The 24,507-nt window shown below is 37.1% G+C and overlaps 1 protein-coding gene across 7 annotated transcripts; it reads right to left on the reverse strand.

Annotated features, from left to right (window-relative positions):
- Positions 1-403: 403 nt before the first annotated feature.
- Positions 404-24,247, reverse strand: LOC125853868 (DNA-directed RNA polymerase V subunit 1). 7 transcript variants are annotated; one of them, XM_049533622.1, is made up of 21 exons: positions 23,988-24,247; positions 23,092-23,189; positions 22,638-22,764; positions 22,275-22,390; positions 21,985-22,038; positions 19,624-19,788; positions 18,462-18,620; positions 18,215-18,370; positions 15,041-16,774; positions 14,770-14,945; positions 13,638-13,713; positions 13,395-13,519; positions 10,545-10,702; positions 8,689-8,963; positions 8,102-8,275; positions 7,846-7,986; positions 5,384-5,863; positions 5,138-5,209; positions 3,936-5,065; positions 3,018-3,132; positions 404-886 (listed from the first exon to the last, which is right to left on the reverse strand). In XM_049533622.1, the coding sequence occupies exons 2-21, from the start codon at positions 23,170-23,172 to the stop codon at positions 674-676; spliced, it is 5,727 nt and encodes a 1,908-aa protein (XP_049389579.1). In that variant the 5' UTR covers positions 23,173-23,189; positions 23,988-24,247; the 3' UTR covers positions 404-673. The 7 variants fall into 7 exon arrangements, with proteins under 7 accessions (XP_049389579.1, XP_049389578.1, XP_049389577.1 ...); XM_049533621.1 differs by having other exon boundaries at positions 5,102-5,209; XM_049533620.1 differs by having other exon boundaries at positions 3,936-5,209.
- Positions 24,248-24,507: the final 260 nt, after the last annotated feature.

Below are 24,507 nucleotides of genomic sequence, written 5' to 3' on the forward strand. Positions count from 1 at the left end.
ACTACAAATGAAAACACACATTAAATTATTTAAGAGGGTAACAAAAATACTCAATTAAGAGTTAAATTGTTCAATCGAAAATGGCGCTTGGTTACAAATTTAAGACTATGTATTAAGCTCTCTACTTTTTTCAGAGGCTAGTGTTTTTTTCTGAAGAGATGGAATAAAAAGTTGGGGTTAGGATTATGTTGGTCTTATTATATGTATAACTATGAATACAAAAGTCCTCCATGAAAGATTATCAGACTCGTATTTTTCATTAAGAAAAATAATGAACTGAGGTATTCACTAGATTGTTTTTCTCCATTTCTGAGAGCTGGGAAAGGTAAATGCTAGTTATGTTCTTTCTTCCCTGCCATCAACTAACCAAAGGAAAATGAGCAAACAATAAGACACAGAAATGGAAATAGTAACAAAATAGAGAAAAAGAAGAAGTTATCAATCGTCATCAATGCCAGTAGCGGTGGATTACTAGGGCTCTTCTGGGCTAAGCCTCCGTTGCCAAACAGCCTTGAAAGGGACTTTGTTGAAAATTCTAGTATAAGTTAAGGACTAAACTATATACACAAGAACCTTTCTAACTGCCAATTTGTCAACATGCACATTTTGTTTTACCATAAGTTAACACAAGGCGGCCAAGTTAACTATACAACTATCCAAACTAAGGAGAAGATCAACCAACTGATGGTGCTGGAGAAGCAATCTTGGGGACACGAGGTGGAGGCGGCTTCTTGAAGTACTTTTCATTGAAACTCTCAGCCTTATCAGGATATTTTGATCTGACAAAGTTCTCCAGACATTTCCGGGTGGAGAAATCTTGCTTGGCACCATCAGTAGAGACGACGTAGAAGCATCTAGTATCCTGGAAGTTTGTATGTTTGCTCACCTGTTTACACAGATTAAATCTTAGGTCATAGAAACTTGAAACTTAAAAGTCATAAAATGCTCAAATTAACTTTGACACATGTAAGATAAAACCGCAACTAAGATCATGCTAGCAACAAGATTAAAAATAAAGTTCCCATAGATGCAGAAGATAATGTGATTAAACACTTCCACTGAAATTTCAATGGAATACACTGTGCATTAGAAGCAAATGACATAGCAGGGGAGCACTGGGCAAGTAGGGACCAATGCATTTGACCTGGAGAGTAAAAGGAAGAAGCAAAAGAAGTAACCATCCAAATCTGAACACAATGACAACAATCATTTTCTTAGCGAATGAGACCTGTCCTCCGGAAAAAAAGATTCGCACAGGGAGGAGGAACTTGGACAAGACTAGATCCACAAAGAACATAATGTGTACTGTGGGCACACACACATGCAATAGTTCTTAGAAAAGAATACAACAGAATAATAACCTAAAATGCAAAATATGCTCATTGACTTTGCATATGAGACCTAACGGTTTGAAGTTCCTAAATTATGATGATTTTTTTTTCACCGATTTGGATGGGAAAACTCAGAAGATCTCTAACAAACCACCTGTAGCTCAGTGGATGGAGTGAGCGTCTGTTTCCTAAGCAGAAGGCATAGATTCGACCCCTAACTGTGATACATCTTATTATTTTTATGCTCAAGATGTAGGAAGGACTCAGAGAACAACATTCTTATCTTTTTTATAGTGAAATCAGTCATCACCTGTGCAAGCTTTTTCTAAACATGAAAGGAATCAAATAGACAATGCCAAGATCAACTGGGGAGCTGTTGGAATAGTCTGGGTAGCATCATGTCAAAGAAGAAGACATGGAAAATAGTTCCTGCTTGCATACGGTGTACCATATGGAAGGAAAGAAATTCAAAATGTATCGAGGACAACTACAGTTCTTTTCAGAAGATTAAAATGTTATGCTGCTTCTTTTTCTTTTTATGGGTTTGTACGTACGGCATCTAGCACTGCCTTTGTACTAATGATATATTGACAAAAATCATTGTCTTCCTCAATAACTCGGAAGATATCTATGTGATAAGTTAGAAATTTCGGTTTCGTGTAGGACCTACTTGCAACTCCCACCAACCCCAAAATTATAAAAAGTACCACATCCATTTCAAGAGGAAAGAATTTAGGTGAAAATGTTAGAACTTAGAATTAGGCGAGACAACTGTGAAAGACAAAAAAGTTGGATGAAAACATGAGAAAGTGGGTTCCAATGTATTTTTTGCTAGAGTGTTATCTGTTGATTTATATTTATGAGAGTGGGCATTACTTTGAGAACGACTATAGAAAAAGGAAGGTGGACATTCACTTGAAGACTAAATAAAACAAGTTCAGCATCCAAGTCTGTCTTTTCTACATCCCCAAAATTGTTTGTGTTACTAGTTCTCTGAACATAGCTTTTTATGAACTACTTGGTGCCTTCCACACTCTGACTGTTACTGCTTTGACGGCTAAAAGTTGTATAGATTGATGAAATGATTTACTTCCGTGAATTTGAATCCTTGAAGAGAAGTTCTCCAATAATGGAAGTGGGCAGACTCAAATTGGATAAGTAGAACATAACTGAATAACAAAAGTTACTCAAGCAAGTACTGACTAACCAAAAGCTCAAGTCTAATGGCAACCAGGAAAAAACTTAATTCTAAAGGCATAGCTAACACAAGGTTTTCAGTCTCTTCAGACCAATTGGTACAACTTCCAGTACTGAAAGCAGCAAATTCTGCAAACATGAGCAAATATACTGACGTTGCATTATTCACTTGGCCGAAACATTCTATCATGTCACAAATGCTCATACGATCAATTGGAATATGATGAGCTGACAACCACTGGTATCAATACTAATGTACAACTTGAAGAAAGCTGTACAGAAAACAATTATATCATATGCTCACACAATCCCTTTCCTGACATATTTGAGTCCACACTTTGCTGTACAATTAAAGAACTTTAACAAGTGAAGAAAATTGCTCAAAACCTTGGTACTAACAATCTGAGTAGAATATGGTCAAGAGTAAGAAAATATCTTGAAGGCACTATAAAATGCTGTAAATTTTTTTTTATAAAAAGTGTCACTTACCGTAATATAATCAAGACCGGCTCCCATCTTGACAGCTTTATCCGGGTGGTAATTGAGAACCGTGTCAATAATATATGACTGGTCATCAGCAGATAAGGGGTCACCATCATTGATCCTTCATAAAGAAAATATAACCAGAAAATGTTATCGCCGTTGGGAGAAAAAAGACCATCTAACCAGAACAGAGATGAGCGGAAGGAAAAGGAGTACTACTAGTTTTTCATTATTGATTGGCAGGGCAAATAATGGACACCATCTTTTGTGAAAACTTAAATATGTGCCTAGTCTATTTTTAATGCTACATCTTTTTCGGCATTAACAAAAGCTCCATACAAGAGGTCTAATTTCTATCTGATTTGCCCCACTTTTGGATGGAAGGAAATTGATCTTTTCTCTTTATTCATGACTTTCACCTTTCCTATCTCACTAGATGACTATAACTAATCCCCTTTCGAATGACCTTTTGCTCATACCACCACCTCTCTTTTCCGTACTCTCTTCCTATCCAAAACATCTGTCAACCTCTTTTTTTCTGTAATCCCAAAACTTGACCCTAACGAGGGAAGCTGTGATCCCTTGTTTTTCACCAACACTAAGGAGACTAACCAAGAAAATATAATGCGGGCAAAACATTTGCAGACAGAAAAGAATTGTTCAAATACTTCAGTCTGTCACAAATCTATAGATGCTGAGTACTTTCTTTGTTTTTTTTTGTGTTTTTTTGGGTTAAGAGCAGTAAAGTGCTGAGTACTTAATATGCAGACCACAAACAAATTATAACTCATGTAGCAGATAGTTTTCAGCAGAAAGAATTAAGCAGGAAACAAGACTCAATTTCTCTGCTGGAATTAATTTTTTCTTCATGTAGCTGTATCACCAAATATGTATACAGTAAATTCAGTGATGCATACTACTTACCCTGTCCCATGCATTATCTTTCTGACTTTCAGCATGATAGGATCAACATCTGAAAGTATTTCTTGTTCCTCTGCTGTGAAAAGATCAATCTTTTGCCTTGTTGCTGTAAAATGTACACCTCTATTGGAGTCATCAGCTGATCTTACAGGCCGGTTGTTCTTCCACTCTCCACCACTAGCAGAGCCCCAACCTCGCGAATTTTCCTTAAAATCTCCTTTTGCATTACGTCTGCGCTGACCCCATTGAGGTTGCTTATCGCTCTCTTCAACGCCAACCTTCTGAGAGTCCCAACCACCAACGGTTGAAGAATTCCAACCACCATTTTTTGTAGAGTCGTCATGTGTTGATTCATTTAACTGTCCATCTCTACTTACACTAGAGCTCCAATCATTAACTGACTGGTCAAGCCTTTTATTGCCTTCATCAGTCGCTGAACCTAACCCATCGCCATTAGGAGCTTTTCCCCAAGACGACTCAGAATTTGACTGTTTAGGCCCATCGCAAGAACCAGCATCTTTTTCCACCTTCTTCCCCCATGAGGACCAAGATCCTGACTGCTCTCCACTCCCAGACTGGTGCGTGTTACTCTCAGGTTCATCAACCTTTTTCCCCCAAGAAGACCCACCATCTTTTTCCACCTTTTTCCCCCATGAGGACAAAGATCCTGACTGCTCTACTTTCCCAGATAGTTGAGGGGTATTCTCAGTTTCAATTGTTTTTCCCCAAGAACCACCATCTTTATCCACCTTTTTCCCCCACGAACTAGAGTCTTTATCCACCTTTTTCCCCCAAGAAGAACCACCATCTGTTTCCACTTTTTTTCCCCATGAGGATAAAGATCCTGACTCCTCTCCCTTCCCAGATTGGTGACTCTCAATCTTTTTACCCCAAGACCCACCATCTTTTTCCACCTTCCCCCATGAGGATAAAGAACCTGACTGCTCTCCATTCCCAGACTGGTGCAGGTTTTTCTCAGGTTCATCAATCTTTTTCCCCCAAGAAGACCCACCATCTTTTTCCACCTGTTTCCCCCATGAGGACCGAGATCCTGACTGCTCTTCTTTCCCAGATAGTTGAGGGCTATTCTCAGTTTCAACCTTTTTCCCCCAAGAACCACCATCTTTATCCACCTTTTTCCCCCAAGAAGAACCACCATCTTTATCCACCTTTTTCCCCCAAGAAGAACCACCATCTTTATCCACCTTTTTCCCCCAAGAAGAACCACCATCTGTTTCCCCCTTTTTCCCCCAAGAAGAACCACCATCTGTTTCCCCCTTTTTCGCCCAGGAGGATAAAGATCCTGACTCCTCTTCCTTCCCAGATTGGTGAGTCTCAACCTTTTTACCCCAAGAACCACCGTCTTTTTCCACATTTTTACCCCAGGAGGACAAAGATCCTGACTGCACCTCGTTCCCAGATTGGCAAAGGCTTTTCCCAGCGTCATCAACCTTTTGCCCCCAAGAAGAACCACCATCTCTTTCCGATTTTTTCCCCCATGCTGACGATGATTCTGACTGCTCTGTAACCCCAGATTGCTGAGGATTACTTTCATCAACCTTTTTACCCCAAGCAGACCAGGAATCTGACTGATTGACACCCTTTTCAGCGCCATTTTGGGTTTTGCCAGCAATGTCCCAGCTACCACCAGATTTGACACTCTCAGATGAGGCCTTCTCCCATGCAGAGCCACTTGGCTTTCCTTCATCTAAGTTTTCATTATAATCAAATTCAGCTCTATCTTCAAAAGTGGGCATTTCAGAACCAGAGTCCCGATTGGGAGACAAGTATAACCCCATATCTTCATCTTCCTCTAGTTCATCAACTTCTGCACCAAGACAACTGGTACCTTCAACTTCTTGAGCAGAGGTGCTCCTCACCAAGTGTAGGAAGCTATAAACATCACGTGTATCTGGTATATTCCATTCAACCTTGCACAGAAAAGACTTTCACATGTTAGTTTCAGTCTAGACCCTTAATCAAGAAAATATGCAACTACGACGAATAAATATTCAGTTGCTTATCAGACAAAATAACCAAAGTGCACTAGACCATTAAAGTAGGAAGGATGTGATAGAAGCAAACACACATGCTAGTTGTAGCTGGTTCAAAGTTCAACTTAATTGTAAAGGTCAAGAAAGTCATTTATGATAACTACAGAACTTCCAACCAAGTAAAATGTTGTCAACCTGCTTGAAACACAAATTTGCGTCTAATGGCCATAGAGGATCCAGCAATTATAACTTCAATTTCAACATAATTGCTCATGGTCTACCAAAAAAGTGCAATGACCTTGCTCATAATTTTACAGTATTTTGGTTAATTTTTCCGGATTTTAACATAGTATTTCTTTCCCAATTTAATCATAGTATTTCACTTTTAAAATTACATCATAATCTGTATAGAAGAGTCAACTAATTCAATGAAGATTACATGTTTCATTAAATATCTTATTCCACAAATTGTCTAGACATGAGAAACTAAGCTTCTTATGCAGCGTTTGCATGCATGACACACTTTTTTGCATTTGTACATGCATACGATACACTTGGTCATTATATTTTTATTGATCATTGAAGTGTCTACTTTACTTTGGGTATAAGACAGAATGTGTTTGCCTCCACTTCAAGGAGACAAGAAGCAACTTTCAAGTCTACTGCAATATACTGCCGCAGGAAGCAAACTTAGCCAATGACAGAGATTAGATAACAGTCTCAGAACCCTCCAGGTGTTTGAGGCACATTAATCCCTATTTTTTAAAATTAAAAAAAAAAAAAACAAGAAAAATGCATCCATGTTTCCAGGTCCTGAGGAAAGTTGATTCAAACAGTTGTCCAACTTTTTCCATTTTACTCGTGTTTATACCTTAATAAACCACCTTTGCATGAAATAGGAAAATCATATTCCTCAACTAATCTACTGCTCCACGCATTTCTTTTGCACACATTACATGGTTGTTTATGTCTTCTTTTCCTTAAGGTTACATAGTTTGTCACATATTATTTTTATAGAAGTGTTTCAAGATGTGAATCTTCTATCATTATATAAACCTAAGATCTCAATATCTAGAAAATCAGATTTATTTCTTTGGCATGAAGTTTAAAGAAATATAGACCTTTTTAAAAGTCAACAAATTGTTATCATGGATGTATGGATAACGGGCACAGGTTACACTTGTGATACATAATACATTGGTAATTTTGAATTTTAATTTATACAGTCACATGAACACATTTAAACAAGCCAATCATTAAAAGGAAGGTCAACAGAACACTTTTGTGCATCCTTTGATCACAATTTTGGTTCTCACAGTGTATTATCTCAAAAGGACCATAGTAGAGGGCTGTAAACATCAAAGCATAATTTAATTATCCTAAAAGAAAAGACATAAATGTTGAACTAATCTCTAGCTAGATACTCTCTCCATTACATTTGTGCTAGTTTGACCGGCTCAGGAGTACATGTATTGAAACTAGTAAAATTGGGTCCCTCACGACTTTAAAAGTTACAATTTAGAAGTGGGCACCATTTTGGGACTGATAGAAAAGGAAAATAGGCCATATTTGGGATTGAAGGAAACAGGTAGAGCTATTACTGTAGAAGTGGAAAACAGGTGCTCCAAAACATAACATGCAAACACAATAGAGCAATCATGACAGAGAAATGACGTCACACAACTACAAAATTATTTTGAGCATGCAATGATTTGTAATTTGATTGAACTCTGTTTGGCCAATTAATGAATGAACGAGACATAAATAGAGATTGTTGTATGTGAAAAGCAGTTATCAGCCAGTGGCATGACACAATCAAATCAAAAATCAATACCGCACTCCAATACCAACTAAATATATTTTTTATTTTAAAGACAATACCAAGTAAATATTAAAAGGTGTTAAAGCAAAACACATACATTTCTTGTGTTCAAGAGGACTTCAAATCGAGATCCCGTACCAACTGCCACATGCTTTCCCCAGGAGCAAGAAGCCACAATGCTTGACAAAGAATCAACATGGCACTTTTCAGCAGCCCTCTCAAAGCATTTTCTTGGGGTCTAAGAAAGATAAAAAATAAATAAATAAATAGGACTCTGATTAAAAAGATAGCTCACCGGAGGAGTTGTCAAAATGAAGTGTTGTACAGAACAGAAGAAAATTTATGTGGCTTACAAATAGTGTTGCTTCTGTAAATGGTATCTGCACATTTAATGATCGAGATAATGCTTTTATTCCACCAGCATTGAAACCAACCAGATTTCCTGCACATGTCATGCTATTAGCCAATAGAACTAGGTGGTCTTTGAGAACACCCTTTGTGACCATTGTAACTGACGTTGATAGGCGCTGCAAAAGAAACCATATTGTAAGTACTTTGAGATTAAGAATTTAAAGGAACTCCTTTGGGTAATATTTCTTGCTTTGCACATATAAGGTTGTCAAGTACACACTAGGTAGAAAAAGTTGGTCATCAAGATGATTAAGGAAAAGAATGCAGCTGAATCAATCACCATAGTAATCTCAGGAAGGTCCACAGATATATGGATAGATCAGATTTACAATTACTATTAGAAATCTTATGCCTCATGGAAAGATGTCGTTCAACCTCCAAGTTTCAGCAAGTGGCTTTACAGATAGGTTCAGTTTTCAAGAGAGGAGATGCTGAGAGAGCCGGGATGTTTGTTCATGACAATGTTTCAGGGTGTGTCCCACAGAGCATTACCACGCAAAAGAAAGAAAGTCAAGGCATTTAATGGTACCTTAACAGCTTGCTCAAAGGCACAAGAAATTCCAATCAGTTCTTGGACTTGCTTTATTGCATATGGGATGGAACGCGTAGTGTCTATCAGATGGATGACAGGAAGACAGGAATCCATGAGAATCCTCCAAGCATCTCCCCTTTGCTTAACAGCTTCTTTCTCAAGAACAATATCCAGAGCTAATTCACCTCTTTGACTCTTGGAAGGGCTCCTAATCCAAGACATTGTGTCAGGAGAAATCCACGCTATATTTGCACTTGAAACCCTTGGATCACCTGTACATTACGGGTGTAATATATTAGAATCAAGTATTCATTTCCAAGAAAAAGTGCAGTATAACGTTCTTACAATTCTTCGTAAACTCTAGTTGTCCCAGGAAGCCATAACAGAAAATACAAATTTGTGCATTGTACTTGAATGTATATGCTTTGACACCCTAAGATGACACCAACAAGAATACAGAATCTCTTCAAAACGTTTTACCTTATTTATGACAAAACAACCATCAACTTTTTGACCTTGGCAAGGACAGACAAAATGGGAAGCTTATTAGCGTAATCTTAATTCTCAGACAGTACTAACTATTAATAACACTTGTTAGCAGTTCTTAACTACCATATTTTCTGCTTCTCCAACTTGGGTTGTTAACATTCAAAAGAGAAACCTTGAAAATCAATAACATTTACCTTCTTTTCATGATACAGAAGCCATCCAATTTTCATTTTAACTGATAAACCAGCTTCTAGACCTTTCAAGTTTCAGCACTCAATAGAAATAGATTTGGAACGTAAGTTCAGATCAAGGACAAACAAAATGGGAGGCTCACAAGTGTAATCTTCTTTCTCAGAATGTATGAACAGTGGGAATTAATTGGATGATGCCAAGGTCAAACAATGGAACTACTGCAAAGCTGGAGCTTTAAAGGGATAGGAAAGGCAAGGCTGAAAACATGGAACTCAATTAATCCAGCACTCTGGTGGGTCATCTAGAAGGAAAAGAATGCAAGAAATATTTAGAGCAACTGAATCTGTAATTAGCATTAAGTACAGCTGTATTTCTTTACTGTTTTTTGGGTACAACGTGGCTGTTGCAAATGATATAGAGGTCATGATAGAGTTTTTAGTAGTTCCAGTATTACTTCTCCTTTCTTCAACCTCTCTGTGTCTTCTGCAAACTCACAAACCCAACTAAGCACTGTAACATCCCTCGAACACTTGGCTCTTTTTCACACCAACACCATTTTCCAATGTTTCGCATGCTAAAGTAGTATGACAGAGCTTCTGCTTTAGCATGCGTTTGGGACATCAACTACGCTCTTGAGACGTGGAAATTTTAGAGGTTCCTTCCGAAACAAAACATCAAAAACACAGAGTCCTAGCCACTTCTCCCATAAGAGTGCTCTTTCAAGCCAAATTATTGTAAATTTGATACAGCATAATCAAATAACGTGACTCAATAAAAGAAAGGGAGCTCCTTCAGGTCACTATTCAGTTATCTGAGTCATGGTAACACCATCCTTATGATACCAAATCAAACCACAAAGCAGGCAAATTATCACTCCAAAATCTAGAGACCTAACCAGAGAACTTTCAGCAAAGCTGTGTTTATCAAACAGCAATGAAAGATAGGGGACACTTAGAAGAGGGACATACTCAATTAACTACAAGCTCAAAGTAGAAATTCGACATATACTATCAACCTCCTCCTTTGTCTATCTACCACAATCCCAATTTAAGGAGAAATTTAACAGTACAGTAGATGTAAAATCTGCGAAGAATTTAACTCGAAATGACCGCAAGCACACTCTTAATATTGTAACCGTAAAAATGACCACAAATACAGAGGAACAAAACTACCTTTGATAACTGTATCCAACAATATTGGACATATCATATCAGCAAGAATATGAGAAACCCTCTCCAAGTGATCATCACTCGCATCTGGCCAAGAGAACCTCAAACATGGTGCATTCAAACACTTACTTCCAGAATTGTGGCAAAACGAACAAAATTCACTGCATAAAATAAAAATTCACAATGATGTAAATGTGCAATAAGATTTATTTTCCACAGAAAATAATAATTAGGCATCCTTGGGATGTGGTTCATACAGATGGTACAAACTAACATGCAAGGGATACGAGATTGATGTCAATTTATCTTTAAATGGTTCATTCAATGGAAGAATCACCTTTTTAGTCAAAAGTATAGGCGATAAGCATGAGATCTAGAGAACCTCTAGTTTTAGAGAATCGCTAATTTGCCGAATAAATTAGAGGCAAAGTAATATTGAAATGACTTGAACTACAATGACCTAAAAGAGCAAAATGGTTTCAGAGGATTCATTTAGCCATATGCTAACATTATTTGGGCTCGAGTTTAGTTATTGATTGATACTAACACATCAAAGATAAATCGTCTTCTAGGACATGTAAATACATGAATTTAGTCCCCAAGTCCACGGATAAAAAGCCACCATCTACCTAACATGTAGAAATAGATATGAAATGAAATAGATCAGAAGAGAGCAGACTGCATATAAAGATTCATACAGCCGAAGCTGACAAGTTTCGGAATGAGGCACAGTTGATTGCTTGACATAGGTGTGGACTACTACACCTTTAAAATATTTTTTGATAAAGTAATAAAATGTTAATAATAAATGGGCAAGAAGAGACCATATATTAGTATAGGGAAAGGTAGAAAAACTACAAAAAGAGGTGGTTTTCTACAAACAACACCCAATCTTCATACACAAACAACACCCATATATCGTGGAGATCCTGCAGTATGCTATATGTATGGAGCAAGTCAATCAAATTTTAAAGCTGTCACCTTCCAATCTTGTAGATACCTATTAAAGCTACTTCTCCACTTTGACACCTTAAGGTTTGATCATTGATGTGCTGTCATATCATTTTGGCTTGAAATTTTGTATAGGTATGGGAATGTATTTCTAAAGGTATTGTACCTGCATCACCTATGTCCCAGAATTTTACTCTCCTCCCATCCCCTACCTATTTTTGTTAAGGCAAGTACAAGCAGTATACCAAAAGAAGAGAACCTACATCAAAATATGGTTCTCAACAAAAGAAATATGGTTCTCAACAAAAGAAATATGGTTCTCAACAAAAGAAGAAATCCAATCCTCTATACAAATAGGGACCTCGTAAAAACACCAAAAAGCAACTAGAGACAAAACACTACTTTGCATTTTTACAAAATCTTGTTCGAGCCCTTCAAAATCCCTCCTATTATGCGCTTTCCAAATGACCCACATGATTGCTAAAGGGGCAACTCTCCATGCCCTTGGGATTCTCTTTCCCGTCCTATGAGACCAACTTTGCAATGCCTCCTTCACTATGTCTGGCATCACCCATTGCATCCCAAACATCTTGAGAGCCACCCTCCATAACCAATTAGCCACCTTGAAGTGCAACAGAGATAGTCTGCATTTTCACCTGCACTTATGCACATAAAGCACCAACTAACGTAGTTGATCCTCCTCATCCTAAAATTTTCCATTGTTAAGATTGCACCCCTTGCCACCAACCAAATAAAGATACACACCTTCCTCGGTGCTCTAGGAATCCAAATGGAGTCGGGGGGGAAGTAAATTCCTCTCGTACTACTAGCCTCTTATAATAAGAGTTAACATTGAATAATCCATCTCCACTCTCCCCCATCTCCATACATCCGAAGAGTTGTTCAGTGTAACTAACCCATACAATAACTCAACCAAATTGTGAAATTCTTATCTCCCAACCTTGAAGATTCCTTCTGAAACTTAAGTCCCAAGTCCCGGTGAATAACCTCCTCGTGAGACTAGCAAATTGGTTGGACTGTTAACTCTTTGGACGGACACACGATAAAAATTAGGGAAGACTTCCCTCAACTCGTTCTCCCCACACCCAAAAACTAATCCAATCCCATAAAACACAAATCGCTTCTAAAATCTTCCCATCCCTTTGATATATTCCTCCATAATACAAACCCAAAAAGATAATGACAACTTTAGTCCTCCATTCCCCTTCTAAAACTCCATATTTTTCCGCTATCACCTCTCTCCAAAGAGTACGTACCTTGGACCCAAATCTCCAAAACCACTTTCCTGATAAAGCCTTATTGAAGACTCTTGGATCTTTAACCCCAAAACCACCCCAACGCTTCGAAATCATAACAGTCTCCAAAGCACCTAGTGAAGCTCCCCCACCCCTAGTGGAATCTCATAGAAAGTTTCTTTGGAGTCTCCAATTTTATTGTAACAATGGCTGCAGACAGAAACAGATACAAGGAATATGTGGGTATGCTAGAAAGAATACTCTTAATTAACACTTTCTTTCCTCTTCTGGACAAATATCTTTTTTTGCCACCCCGCTAGCCTCTTCTCTAAATTGATAAGAGTCATATCCAGGTAAGTAGGATGACTTGAAAAAAAGGTGCATGCCATGTTTACAGTTTCACAGATGTGGGATCTGTAGTGCTAACACAAATAAAGAGCTTCTAAGATTTCCTCCTCTAGAGATGCATACACACACAACAATATTTACATACTCTCATTAAAATTAAACTGTCTACTTAACCATATGGTGCATTCAGAATCTGGTTGTTGTGATGCTAAATTAACTTAAAATTTTGAACATACTGACTGATGAAATAGCAAGTTAAGTGATATATCAAAGCAATAAGTGAAAGATAGTGTTTCACCTCACTGACAAAACTATTCTCTTGAAAAGATTGCCAATTTTCTTTTTCTTCTGGAATGAACTGATATTTTCTTGGCATCTTTCATGAACCTCAAGAACACTGATTCCCAAATTTTCCAGCTGCCCCTGTCAACCCAAGCAGAAGTATCAATGACACAATACAACAATAACTACCCAGTATCAGTGACACAAAAGTTCACAAAAAATTACTCCAAAGCTTATAAGTTTGAAAAATAGGTAAAACCTGGTTGAGACGAATATGACCAATGAGGCCTGTCCCTGTTTCAGAATTCTCATATCCTGCTTGTTGGCCTGCGTATCTACAAGACAGAAACAATAAGATCACCAACTAAAGCTAATTAGATTATTTTCATTTTTCCTCTCACAGAGTTGGCTACTGTATCACACAGTTTATTGGATATGTAAAATCTAAAGTCTAAATTGAGATATAATAATGCAAACTTAAATTCCAAATTTGAGCAACAATCAATAGGTTTAGCATGACACTTGAGAAGTAAAAGTTTCAGTATCTTTGTAATGGAAAGGAATGAACTATATGTGCAAGAGGTGGTGCTATTAAATTGAAGAAAAAAAATACTACAAAGTCAAAATTACGATAATGGAACTAATGTACTTGATAGATTATGAACGGAATATATAAGCTGTTCATGTCTGATACATCTGGGGAGAACTGGCCAGATCTTTATCATGAGAAGAATAAATACTCGAAAAATAACAGTAATCGTCATTCAAATTCCGAAGAGTGTCTCCACCATCCGGTAGCTGATTCAACGCCCTTCGCTTTCAGGGAGTGAAAAAGTCTTGTTCGTATTAGAGGAACTTTTTTGGTCTTTCATACTTTTAGAGCACCTTCGATATTTCAGTAAGTAGAAACGATGGGTTCTATGTGCAGATATTCATGTTTTCTATGACGCTTTTCTACTTTGAGGATAAATCTTATACCCCGACTTCCCCAGTTTAATCAACAACATTTGTTACTTTATCCCAAATTTAAAGATTTGGAAAGAAAAGAAAAAAACTCTGCTCTGCAAGTAGTTCCAGAAATACCACTTGGCCAGCATAACAAAATGGACTTCTAAAATCTAAAAATAACAAAAGACAATTGCAGGCCTCAGCGAATTGCAGCAAAAGTTCGACTGACAATTATCAGAACCAAGCGAATTGCTAGGGCAGTCTAATGAAATAACTTTTTAACAGGCAATCCAATTCCATTAGACCAAGCAAAATATGTTTGATGCAGTAACTACGTTGGTGACAATCTGGTCATAGTATGCTCACATTACAGGTTAGCAGGTGCACACACTTTAGTAGACAAGAAAGTGGCAGCAGAAAAATTGAAAGAATAGCATGCTTACTCTATCAAGAACTCGTCAGCAGCATCCTTAAGACATACTTTACTCAAATGATTCTTGACAACGTACGCCGCTTTTTCTCTGCAGTACCCTCTACGGCATCCACAATCATTCAGATAAAGGATTACTCGACGGTCAGAAACATCATTCTTGAAGCTCACTCCACAAAGCAGTATCTCCTGAAATAAGAAAAAGGGATTGCGGAAAACAGTTAGATGAGTGCATAGCTGGTCAGAACTAAGTGTCAGACAAAAAACTTGTTTCCAAGCACTACCTTCATCATCTCCCAGGAGGAATTACTGCTTGGAGATGAATCAAGAACTGCCTTGTATGCAGGATTGGACATAGCAGTTGCAGCCAACACTCCAACTGGATCACCAGCACAAAATTCACTTGGTAAATTTGACCCACCGCTAGCCCCATATTCAAACTGAATAATTGAGTTGCTGGAAACGTTCCTAACAGTCCCGTCATAACAAATGACTACATCGCGGAGAATGGCCATCAAATTCTTGAACAATGTCCCAGGTTCGGTTAATCCCCTGGTTGAGCGGACAATCACTTCTCTACTGGAGATCGAATGAATCATCTCCTGGTAAGGGTCCAACCCGTAGAACAGACAACTTCTAACCAACCCAAATTCCTCGGAAGGGTTAGTACCAACAGAAGGATACTTCTTCTGAAACAGTCGAGCCATGTCATACACCAGTGTCTTTGTGTAAAATTTGCCCCTATCTGATATTTGCAAGCCTAAGAAACCAATTTGCTGAACCACCTTATTAAAGGCAGATTCACTCTTGGAATCAATTAGAACACCCATGCCAGACGACTTGAGCACAAAGTCAATAACTGGAAGTTTCTCGTTACGCAAGTGATGCTCCAATTGTACTTCTACGGACTCATTATAGGATGACCGCAAATTATGTAGCAACTTGGACATGCACTGAATTCTTTCCTGGATACCATCCCTAACAGCCTTTGACATGTAGAAATCTCGGAGACTAATACTAAAACCTTCTGTGCACAAATTTTCCATTAAAAGAGGCTGTAAAGAATTAAAGAACTTCAATACATCATTAGGACCCTTCATAAAATAGATAGATGTGATAACATCATTCAGAATTGATGAAATCAAGTCTCTGTTGTAATCTATTCCAAGGAACTGACTTTTTCCAATCGTGTGCGTCTCCCCACAACTATCAAAGCCATCCGGTAAAGCAGCCCCCAAGATCTGCAAGGTCGTCCACATGGCACCAGATTTACGAACATCTACTACAGCAGAATCAGGTAAGGCCATCGGAAGAAACATTGCTAACTGTTGGGCAGCTGCTTTATCAAAGAAGTAATTTGAGAACATTAACTTCAACGACAGCAATGAGTCGGTGGCAAGCTGCAAATTGAAGTTACCGGTGTGAGAACTCAGTAACTGTTTCCCTACGGCAAAAAGCTCCACAACCTCTGCTTTGGCAGAAAGGGACTGAGGGTAAAACAAATGAATGCAGTCCCCATCAAAATCAGCACTAAGGGGGCCGCACATAAGTGGGTTGATCTTCACAGTGTGATCATCATGGACATACACTGATAAGGCTTGGAGGGAGTGCTTATGTGTTGTGGGTGGCCTGTTAATGAAAACAATATCACCATCCATTATCCTCCTATGCACTATTTGCCCAGGTCGTAGAAATGTATGCCCCTTTGACCCTTCTCTCAAAGAATAAGTACTTGACCCATCTTTATAGGTTAAACAAAGCTTTTCATCTACCAATTTCTGTAAGTATGCCATATTGTGCTGACTTACTCTCTCCTCAAAAGTGATTTTCTGAGCAATTTCACATGGCAAACCAATCTCACCCACCCCTTTGTATGGGTCACCAGTTATGACACTTCGAGATGAGAAACCAGACCCCTTTCTGATAAACAAGGTCTTCATCTTCTCTAGCCAGGCTTTAGTGGTGGTATCAACTGCTTCCTTGTGTATTCCAAAACGTTTATCAACATCACGAGATGCCTAGTATTGAGAATGAAATAGACAATGAGACCATCTTCATTGCATGGATACAAAAGTATCAGTGGAAGAACATTAATTATTAATAAACTAATATCAAAGAACTAAAGTTTCGAATCAAACCCAGAAATTCTCTTTTTCCTACATTACCTGATTTGCAGAAAAACACACTTTCAGAAAGTAAATTTTTCATCCTAGATTAGGTACTTCTTAGAACATTACCCAATTTTTCAGTAACAGTTGAAATCACATAAAAGCTACATTCCTGTTCTCCACAGCAAAACAAGATCACGGCCATTCACTTGAAGCAGTGATGAATCTATCACTGGTCCCCCACCTCCACCCACCCAATTTTTTTAAAAAAAGCCCCCTATCGGCCTCTCTGAATAGGCAAGGCAATTGATATCAACCTCAGCAAGGCTGTTAGAATGCACTGTGCAGTTTAGGGTGACCAACCATCTTCGTCTTCCTTCTATGTTACATGGAACCAACAATTTTGGGAGTACAGTATAATGAGGAACTTATTTGAGCAGACGAGCTATTTCTTAAATTGTTTGGTAAAAAAAAGATACTCCCTAGCTAAAACAAATAAACACTCAATAAACTACAAAAGAAAACAGATAAACAGAAGGATCTATGATTTCTTCAGATATGAGACAGAACAGTTCGAAGTCACTACCTGAACTATGGCATCATTGACTTTCTGTTTGTTTAAAACTGTAAATTAGCCAAGTCTCATAAGTGCAGACACTTGACATATACTCAGGAATTAAAAAAGAAATAGAAAACTGTCGAAAACTCAAAAAACCAAAACTAGTCTTGCCAAGGAGACTATGCAAAAGCACAAAGTGGTGCGGTAACTAATTATTAGAAATTGCAAGTGCTACAAACTACTTCCATGATATGAAGTGACATAATATTGGAAGACTGAAACAATAAAATCACAAGCCACTCCAAGCAGATGGGAAAAGTTGATCATTGTTCAAATTCAAGTTTTAACAATAAAAGCAGACTCAGATATGGTATATGTTTCAAAGCATTATTCAAGATCCTTGGGTGGTGCCTGAGCATACTGCTGACCTACTAAACTGTTGGATGAGAAGAGGGGGCAGTAAAACACAGAAAAAATGGTGGAATCTAGTTCCATCTTGCATATGGTGGTCAATTTGGAAGGAAAGAAACAATAGGTGCTTTAAGAATATTACTAACCCAATGCAGAAAGTTAAAGAAAACTGCATTAATACTCTATATTTTTGGTGTAAAGAAGAGGGTATATATGAAGTAGATCAGTTAGTAGATTTCCAAGGCTCTTTGTAATCATGACTACTTCGCCTTGGAACTTTTTTTTGTTTGGTTGCCAGCATACCCTCATTGCTGATGAATACAACTTTACCATTCTCTAAAAAAAAAAAAAAAAAAAAAAAAAAAAAGCAGACTCAGTACCTTGCCTGTCCCCCTAAATTGGAGATACTGGACAATTGCTGCTTGTAAATCATTTGCCTCCACTTCATGAGCCTCAAAATTAGGTGTACCAGATCTTGAACTTTTAATTATGTCAATTTGCCTCAGCACCTTCCTGAGCATTGTTATAGAGTGATCCTGAAAAAGCAACATGAAATTATGAAAACTTGCAACTTGACATACACAAGTGAATGCCAATAATATATGAGATTCAATTTAAGTGTCTTACCGAAGACATGATGTTATTCCCATCAGATATATCAGGCACAGACAAACAGTTAGGAGGTACAGGTAAGTATTGCAGGATGTATCCCTCCTGTGGGAAATAGCCTTTAGCTGATAGCTTTTTTCTCGTATCTTCCCGAATTCTTCTCAAAATAGCAAGAACCTAAAGTCGTGTGTGATAACAAAAACAAGAGAAAGCAAATTGAACTGAGATATCTTTTAGCCAGAACACAAAATTGAATTTTGGCAATGAAAAATTATCAATTCAAAGAAAACTGATTGACGAACCAGAAAGGAAACTCCGGAACATTTTATAATAGGTACAACTGCCAAGAAATTGATCAAGGGGAATGATCCAATAAATCAAATCCCCAATATCATCAAAAGTTCAAATACATTATACAAGATTAACATTTCATAAAATCCCAACTTAAACATTGTCACTAGCAGAAAATACTGATTTCCAGTGAAAGAGAAATCAACCTAGTCATTCCCACTCTCCTTCTAGGGGGGTCAACTGCACTACTACAGAAAAAAAAATTGAACAAGCATAATATTAGTATCACTATCAGTTATTTTCCCCTCTTTGTTGGTTCCCCTAAAGAATATCTTTACGCTGTATGTTGTAGTGCATTTCTCAGCTGGTCTTTCTATAAGATATCTATATCTATAAAATGAGTTCAATTGTCGGGAAGGCCAGAATTCATAAATAATAGAGATCGCATCAGTATACTCTTCTGACCCAGGTCCCAGTGGCAGAATCGTGAGGCATGAACCAAAGGGCAAGGGTTATCACCTTTTTGTAATGCAGTCACACTTTTCCGAGCTGCCAATCATTTTAGTTTGCCAGGAAATGCCAAAGCTGTGACTTCACAAGCAATGGATTTGCATGGACGTCTAAGTGATCAGTGATGGAATCATGAGGCTTTGATATCAGAAGGGCAGCATAGGAAACGCAGCCAAAATCAAATACATTAACCACTAGAAATAGATCAAGAAGCACCAGAAATGTCTACTTACTTTTATGAGCAACTCAACGAGTAGAACAAATACATTTTGATCCAATTCAATTCAGCTCATTACAGAATTTAACTATTTATAAGCAGCTTTTCTTCAGTTCCTATTTTTAAGCTGTGGAGTGATTCTACAGAGACTGAGAAACTAACCTCGGAAGGAAGCAAAGGTCGAGAATAACCGTCACCGTAGCGGTAGCCATATTTCTCCAAGAAGTTCCACTCTTGAAGTTTTGCAGCATTTTTTGGTACTTTCAACTCCAAATAGGAAGCACCATCTGAGGTTTTGCCCTCATTTACTGAGACTTGTGCGACATCCTACATTACATAAGAATATATTAAACCCCTAAATCACATTACTCAAGAAGAAAGTTCAGCTTCTGGTTATAAATTCAATAAGAAAAATTACTACAAATTTAAACAGACTCCAGCTTTAAAACATTCATAGTCAAATAAAGAGCTCAATATCTTTCAGTTTAGGATTATGGCTAGGGAACAAGCCATGAACTCCTTTTCTTTTAGCTCCTACATGGAGTCTCTTCTTAACAGTCGTCGTAAGACAACAATGTTCAGATAAACACTTAAAATACATATCCCAACAAACAGATTAGCAGATAGGTGAATGTGAATGTCCAAAAGAAGGCAAATCCCTTCAAGAAGTCATGAACTAAACATAGTGATTGCTTCACCACATAAAACACCAAGGGGTCGCTTGGTACAAACATTGATAACGCAGGGATTATTTCATGTAATTGAGTCAAGGTAGATAACCGCCAGACAATATTATTCTTTTGTAGGATTTTCTATTACATTTAACTAGTTAAGTTGAATATATATATATATATATACCACTAAGGAGATCCATGATGGCACGGTGTATTTCTAATTTTTTGTTGGTCAAATATATCTTAAACTTAACATAGATTTAAGACTACTTATATTGTTCAATACCTAAAGCTTATTAAAAAAAATAGTTCAAGTGGTTAATCAATGTACTACATTGAATAAAAAAAATTCAAAAAAAAAAGGAGAAATTTTTTTTAGTGAAATCATTAAATTACACTAAACAAATTTGGAGAACTAAAAAGAACATTTATCATTATTTCAATATAAATAAAAAGAAAATCAAATTACAAAAAGAAATTTAGGAAAATGAATAAAGGGATAGTTTTGTCATTTAGGGGTCTTATCCAAGGTTTGTTAAACCTTGGATTAGTTATCCCTCCATTTTCTAGGGATAAAATAAGACCACATATGGTGTATAAGCAATTCATGGATTAAATAAAATAAAGTAACCAAACAATGTATTAGATGGACTAAATTTTAATCCATGGACTATTCTATTTAATACCGCCTACCAAACGGGTCCTAAGTACATGTATACTCCTACACGTGTTGAATTATGGGATTTAAATATGACGTTCCAATTTTAGGGCATTGACCTACTTAATCTAACCTCATTCGGAAACGGCCTCTCTACCTCCACGAGGTTGGGGTAAGGTATGTGTGCACTCTACCTTCCAATATTTTACTAGGTATGTCGTTGTTGTTGACCTACTTAATCTTACCAAATTATAAAAGACAGCATGAAATGATGCCAATTGATAGTCAAAATGATGTATCACGAAAATTTAGAAGTGTACTCTATGCCCCCAATAATACAACTTCATTGCCTCGTTGAAAGAAGTGAAGAACTAGATCATACTCAGATATGCAATCTCATATTTCAAAAGAATGTGAATATATTTCTGTATGTTTAAATATCTACACAGATGTGTACAGCAATCTCAACTCTGCACATACTGTTTCTATGACTCATTTACTTATATAGAATGCAACACATAAATTTCAAGGACAGAGACTCTTCCACAAGAAGTCAAAGAACTTAATAAAAACTAAAAGAACCATCACTATCAACATGCCCTTAGTCACTCTTAAATAGAAAAGGCACTATTTCATACAGAGGCTAACAATACTTGCATTACTAGCTAAGAGGCAGAGGGACAAGCAAAAAGGGTTGGGTAAAATCACACACTATTAGTCGAGGTGCACGCAAGCTGGCCCGGCCTCACTGTTAACAAAAAAAATGCACACTATTTATATGAAGTATAAAAGAAAATGGACACTAGCTAGAGGGAACAAAAAATAGTGATACACCCCAAAGAAGTGATGAAGGGTCTTATTAAACCTCTATGTAGTTCATATAATAATTACTATCACATCCCTGTCAATTAAATTGCTTTAAATTGCAACTTTTGGTTGGTGTCTCAGTATTTGCAATAGAAAAAATACAGAAAGAATTACATACATATAAAACGGAAACCATGCAAATCATCATACAGACAAGGAAAAGATTAAAACCTGACCTTGCTTGTTTAATATACCAATAAGAATAACTGTGTTTACACCAAATAAGAAACTCTGAACAATTTGGAGACACATAAATGCTGATACCCAACCACAATATTTTGCTTGTTAGTATGAACACAATTACATGGGTTGCTAGATACTCACCTCACAACATGAGGACAACATTCGTTCAAGAACACCAGCATTCTTGACCTGAAACTGAGTATTGTCTCAACAAGGTTAGAAGATCGCACAGATTGCTTTCACAACAAATTTGAATAATTTTACACCTATGCAGGAATCAAGAGAAACACCATGCACAAAGCACCTTCCAAATACAAGTCCATAAAATTCATCAATTTTACTGATCTTAAACTTCGTCCTGTAGAATCTTTGTAGAAACGAAAATAATTTATTTATTATGTTAAAAAGGAGGAATTAATGAGATCTAATACCTTTCTGTTTTTCATCTTTAAGCACTTCAAGCAAAGCAGGCTTAGCATCTTTTTCAACTCACTGACATGGTCAGGGTGATAAATAGGAATGGGCAACTCAATGTATCCAAAATGACCTGAAACAGACAAATTGGGGTTACTTGAGCCTTCTGAAGAAGAACACAACAATCGCATATAATTTCAACAATGCTTGAAGCCAGTATTTAATCCCTGTCAACTTCTCAACTTCAATGATCTATTGATATACGCATACCATATCAATAAGTGGAATTATTCTTGCATATACACTTCACTTGCAGCTTAGCATTACCCCTATCTCTATTAGAAACAATAAAAGTGAAATAGATGAAAATGTCTTAGTACCTTCACACTGGCCAGGCTCCGCAGTACCACAGGATTCACATCTGCCAGCTTCGAGAGGCAGACCAAGGAAAGGATTTAAAAGTAGGCTCGGATGGGTAATCGGGCAATCGCTAATAGAGGATTTACACTGCCAGACACCAGAAAGGAAAAGAATTTATAACTGACACATAGTATAAAACCAGTAGTCAACTCAGAAACTTAATTGTAAGGGTAATTGGTTCATAGTTAAACTAGGAACAGCTGGTAGAATTACTTGAAAAGTTTAGAAAATGACTAAACACTATTTTGTCTTCAAATAAGTAAAAATTTTCAAGCACTATTCATCGAGATTATGTCAGAAAGTATGAAATGCCCAGTTGTTTGATAAAATGTGTGTACAGACTAAAGCCTGGTTTACTTTTTCTAGAAAACCTTGTAACAAACAAACGCTAAAGTTGCATAAACTTGTACTCACTATTTCCTGTGGTGTAGCCAAACCAAATTTGATCCGTTTAACAATCCCATCCGATACTTTCGATGACAGACTTTCCTCCATGTTTTTCTACACTGCAGCTGAAAGAGAAGTTTAAAAATCACTAGGTGCCCCAGAAATGCAGCTTTAACAAGAATCTAATCTGACCACCATTTTGGCAAAATTTCCAACTTCCAGACAAGGAAAATAGTCAATGTAAGCCAACTTTAAATCAGATTCATCAATACAATGTTTTGCTAATCTTTTAGAAGTGTTGTAACTTCATAAATTGATCAACATGCACCTACACCTATCGGCGAAAATAACAATGTCAAGAACGGCGAAAATAACAATGTCAAGAATGGCGAAAATAACGATGTCAAGAACGGTGAAAGTAATGTCAAGAACAGCAAAAATAACTGTCAAAAACCTTTTCTACTGCTTATATCCAACCAAACATCAAAAAAAATTGGCAGAAAAACAATTTCCACCAAGATATGAATGATTCAAGCAAAAAGTACGACTAGAACAGAGTCTAACAGGGAAGTGAAACTCAAAAACAAAAAACAAGAAAACATTAACAGATTCTAAGCAGAACCCACATGCAAGAAGCATAACCCACCAAGAATCAAACCCTAGCACACACCCAGAAACCCTAGTTTTAGTTTACAAGAACAGCAAACCTCACAAAGCAGAACTACGTTAATTCGAAACAAGGGTTTCTGTCAATAAACCCCAAATTAATACACCCCAAAAAACAAGGCATAAAGCAAGTTCTAAAATGCAAATGAACAGTCAATACCCTTTTAAACAAATGGGTAACTCAAAAAGAACCACTACAAATGAATGCCATTTAAATTACCAACACAAATCATAGAAACAAGAAAAAAAGGGTATACCAAATCTGTACCACACTGTCTTTCTTGTTTTCTCCTCACAGAAAAAGTTGGGGGAAATTCTTGAATTGCATTCAAGTCTCGCCTACAGTGTGGGGAAGAAGAAAAAGAGGACAAATTTCAAAGGGTTTTACAGTGCCCAGTAGCTACAAAAGGACAGCTTCTTCTTAGTGCATGGAGCAGCAGAGTGAGTGGCACTTTGAGTGTGATTTGGAGGGCACACAAATTGGGAAAAAAGAGAAGAATGGAGAGAAAATATAAAATTTCTGTCCTTCCCCTTCTCTATAAAAAAAATAAAATATAATATAAAATGAAAAAGGAAATACGTGTATAAATTGTTGTACTATGTGCTATATTAATTGTACGTAGCTAGATGTGTAAAGATGCCATTGTCTTAAAAAAATAATGGGAATAAAATTTGTGGTCCCTTAATTATTCATAAATTTTATTTTGATCCTTATGCTATGTAAAAAAGCAAGTACATTAAATTTAAAATTAATTACGGAAAACATTAAAAATGTAT

This window comes from Solanum stenotomum, chromosome 1 (genome assembly GCF_019186545.1).
Source record: "Solanum stenotomum isolate F172 chromosome 1, ASM1918654v1, whole genome shotgun sequence".
NCBI classification, from domain to species: Eukaryota; Viridiplantae; Streptophyta; class Magnoliopsida; order Solanales; family Solanaceae; genus Solanum; species Solanum stenotomum.

Excerpts from the sequence above, each read along its gene's own strand:
- LOC125853868 (XM_049533617.1), bottom strand. The coding sequence starts at position 23,172 with ATGGAGGAAAGTCTGTCATCGAAAGTATCGGATGGGATTGTTAAACGG. Across the intron at positions 13,714-14,769 it reads GCTGACGAGTTCTTGATAGA|ATACGCAGGCCAACAAGCAG; the intron begins GTAAGCATGCTA and ends TCTGTCTTGTAG. Across the intron at positions 8,276-8,688 it reads CCTTTGAGCAAGCTGTTAAG|CGCCTATCAACGTCAGTTAC; the intron begins GTACCATTAAAT and ends TTTCTTTTGCAG.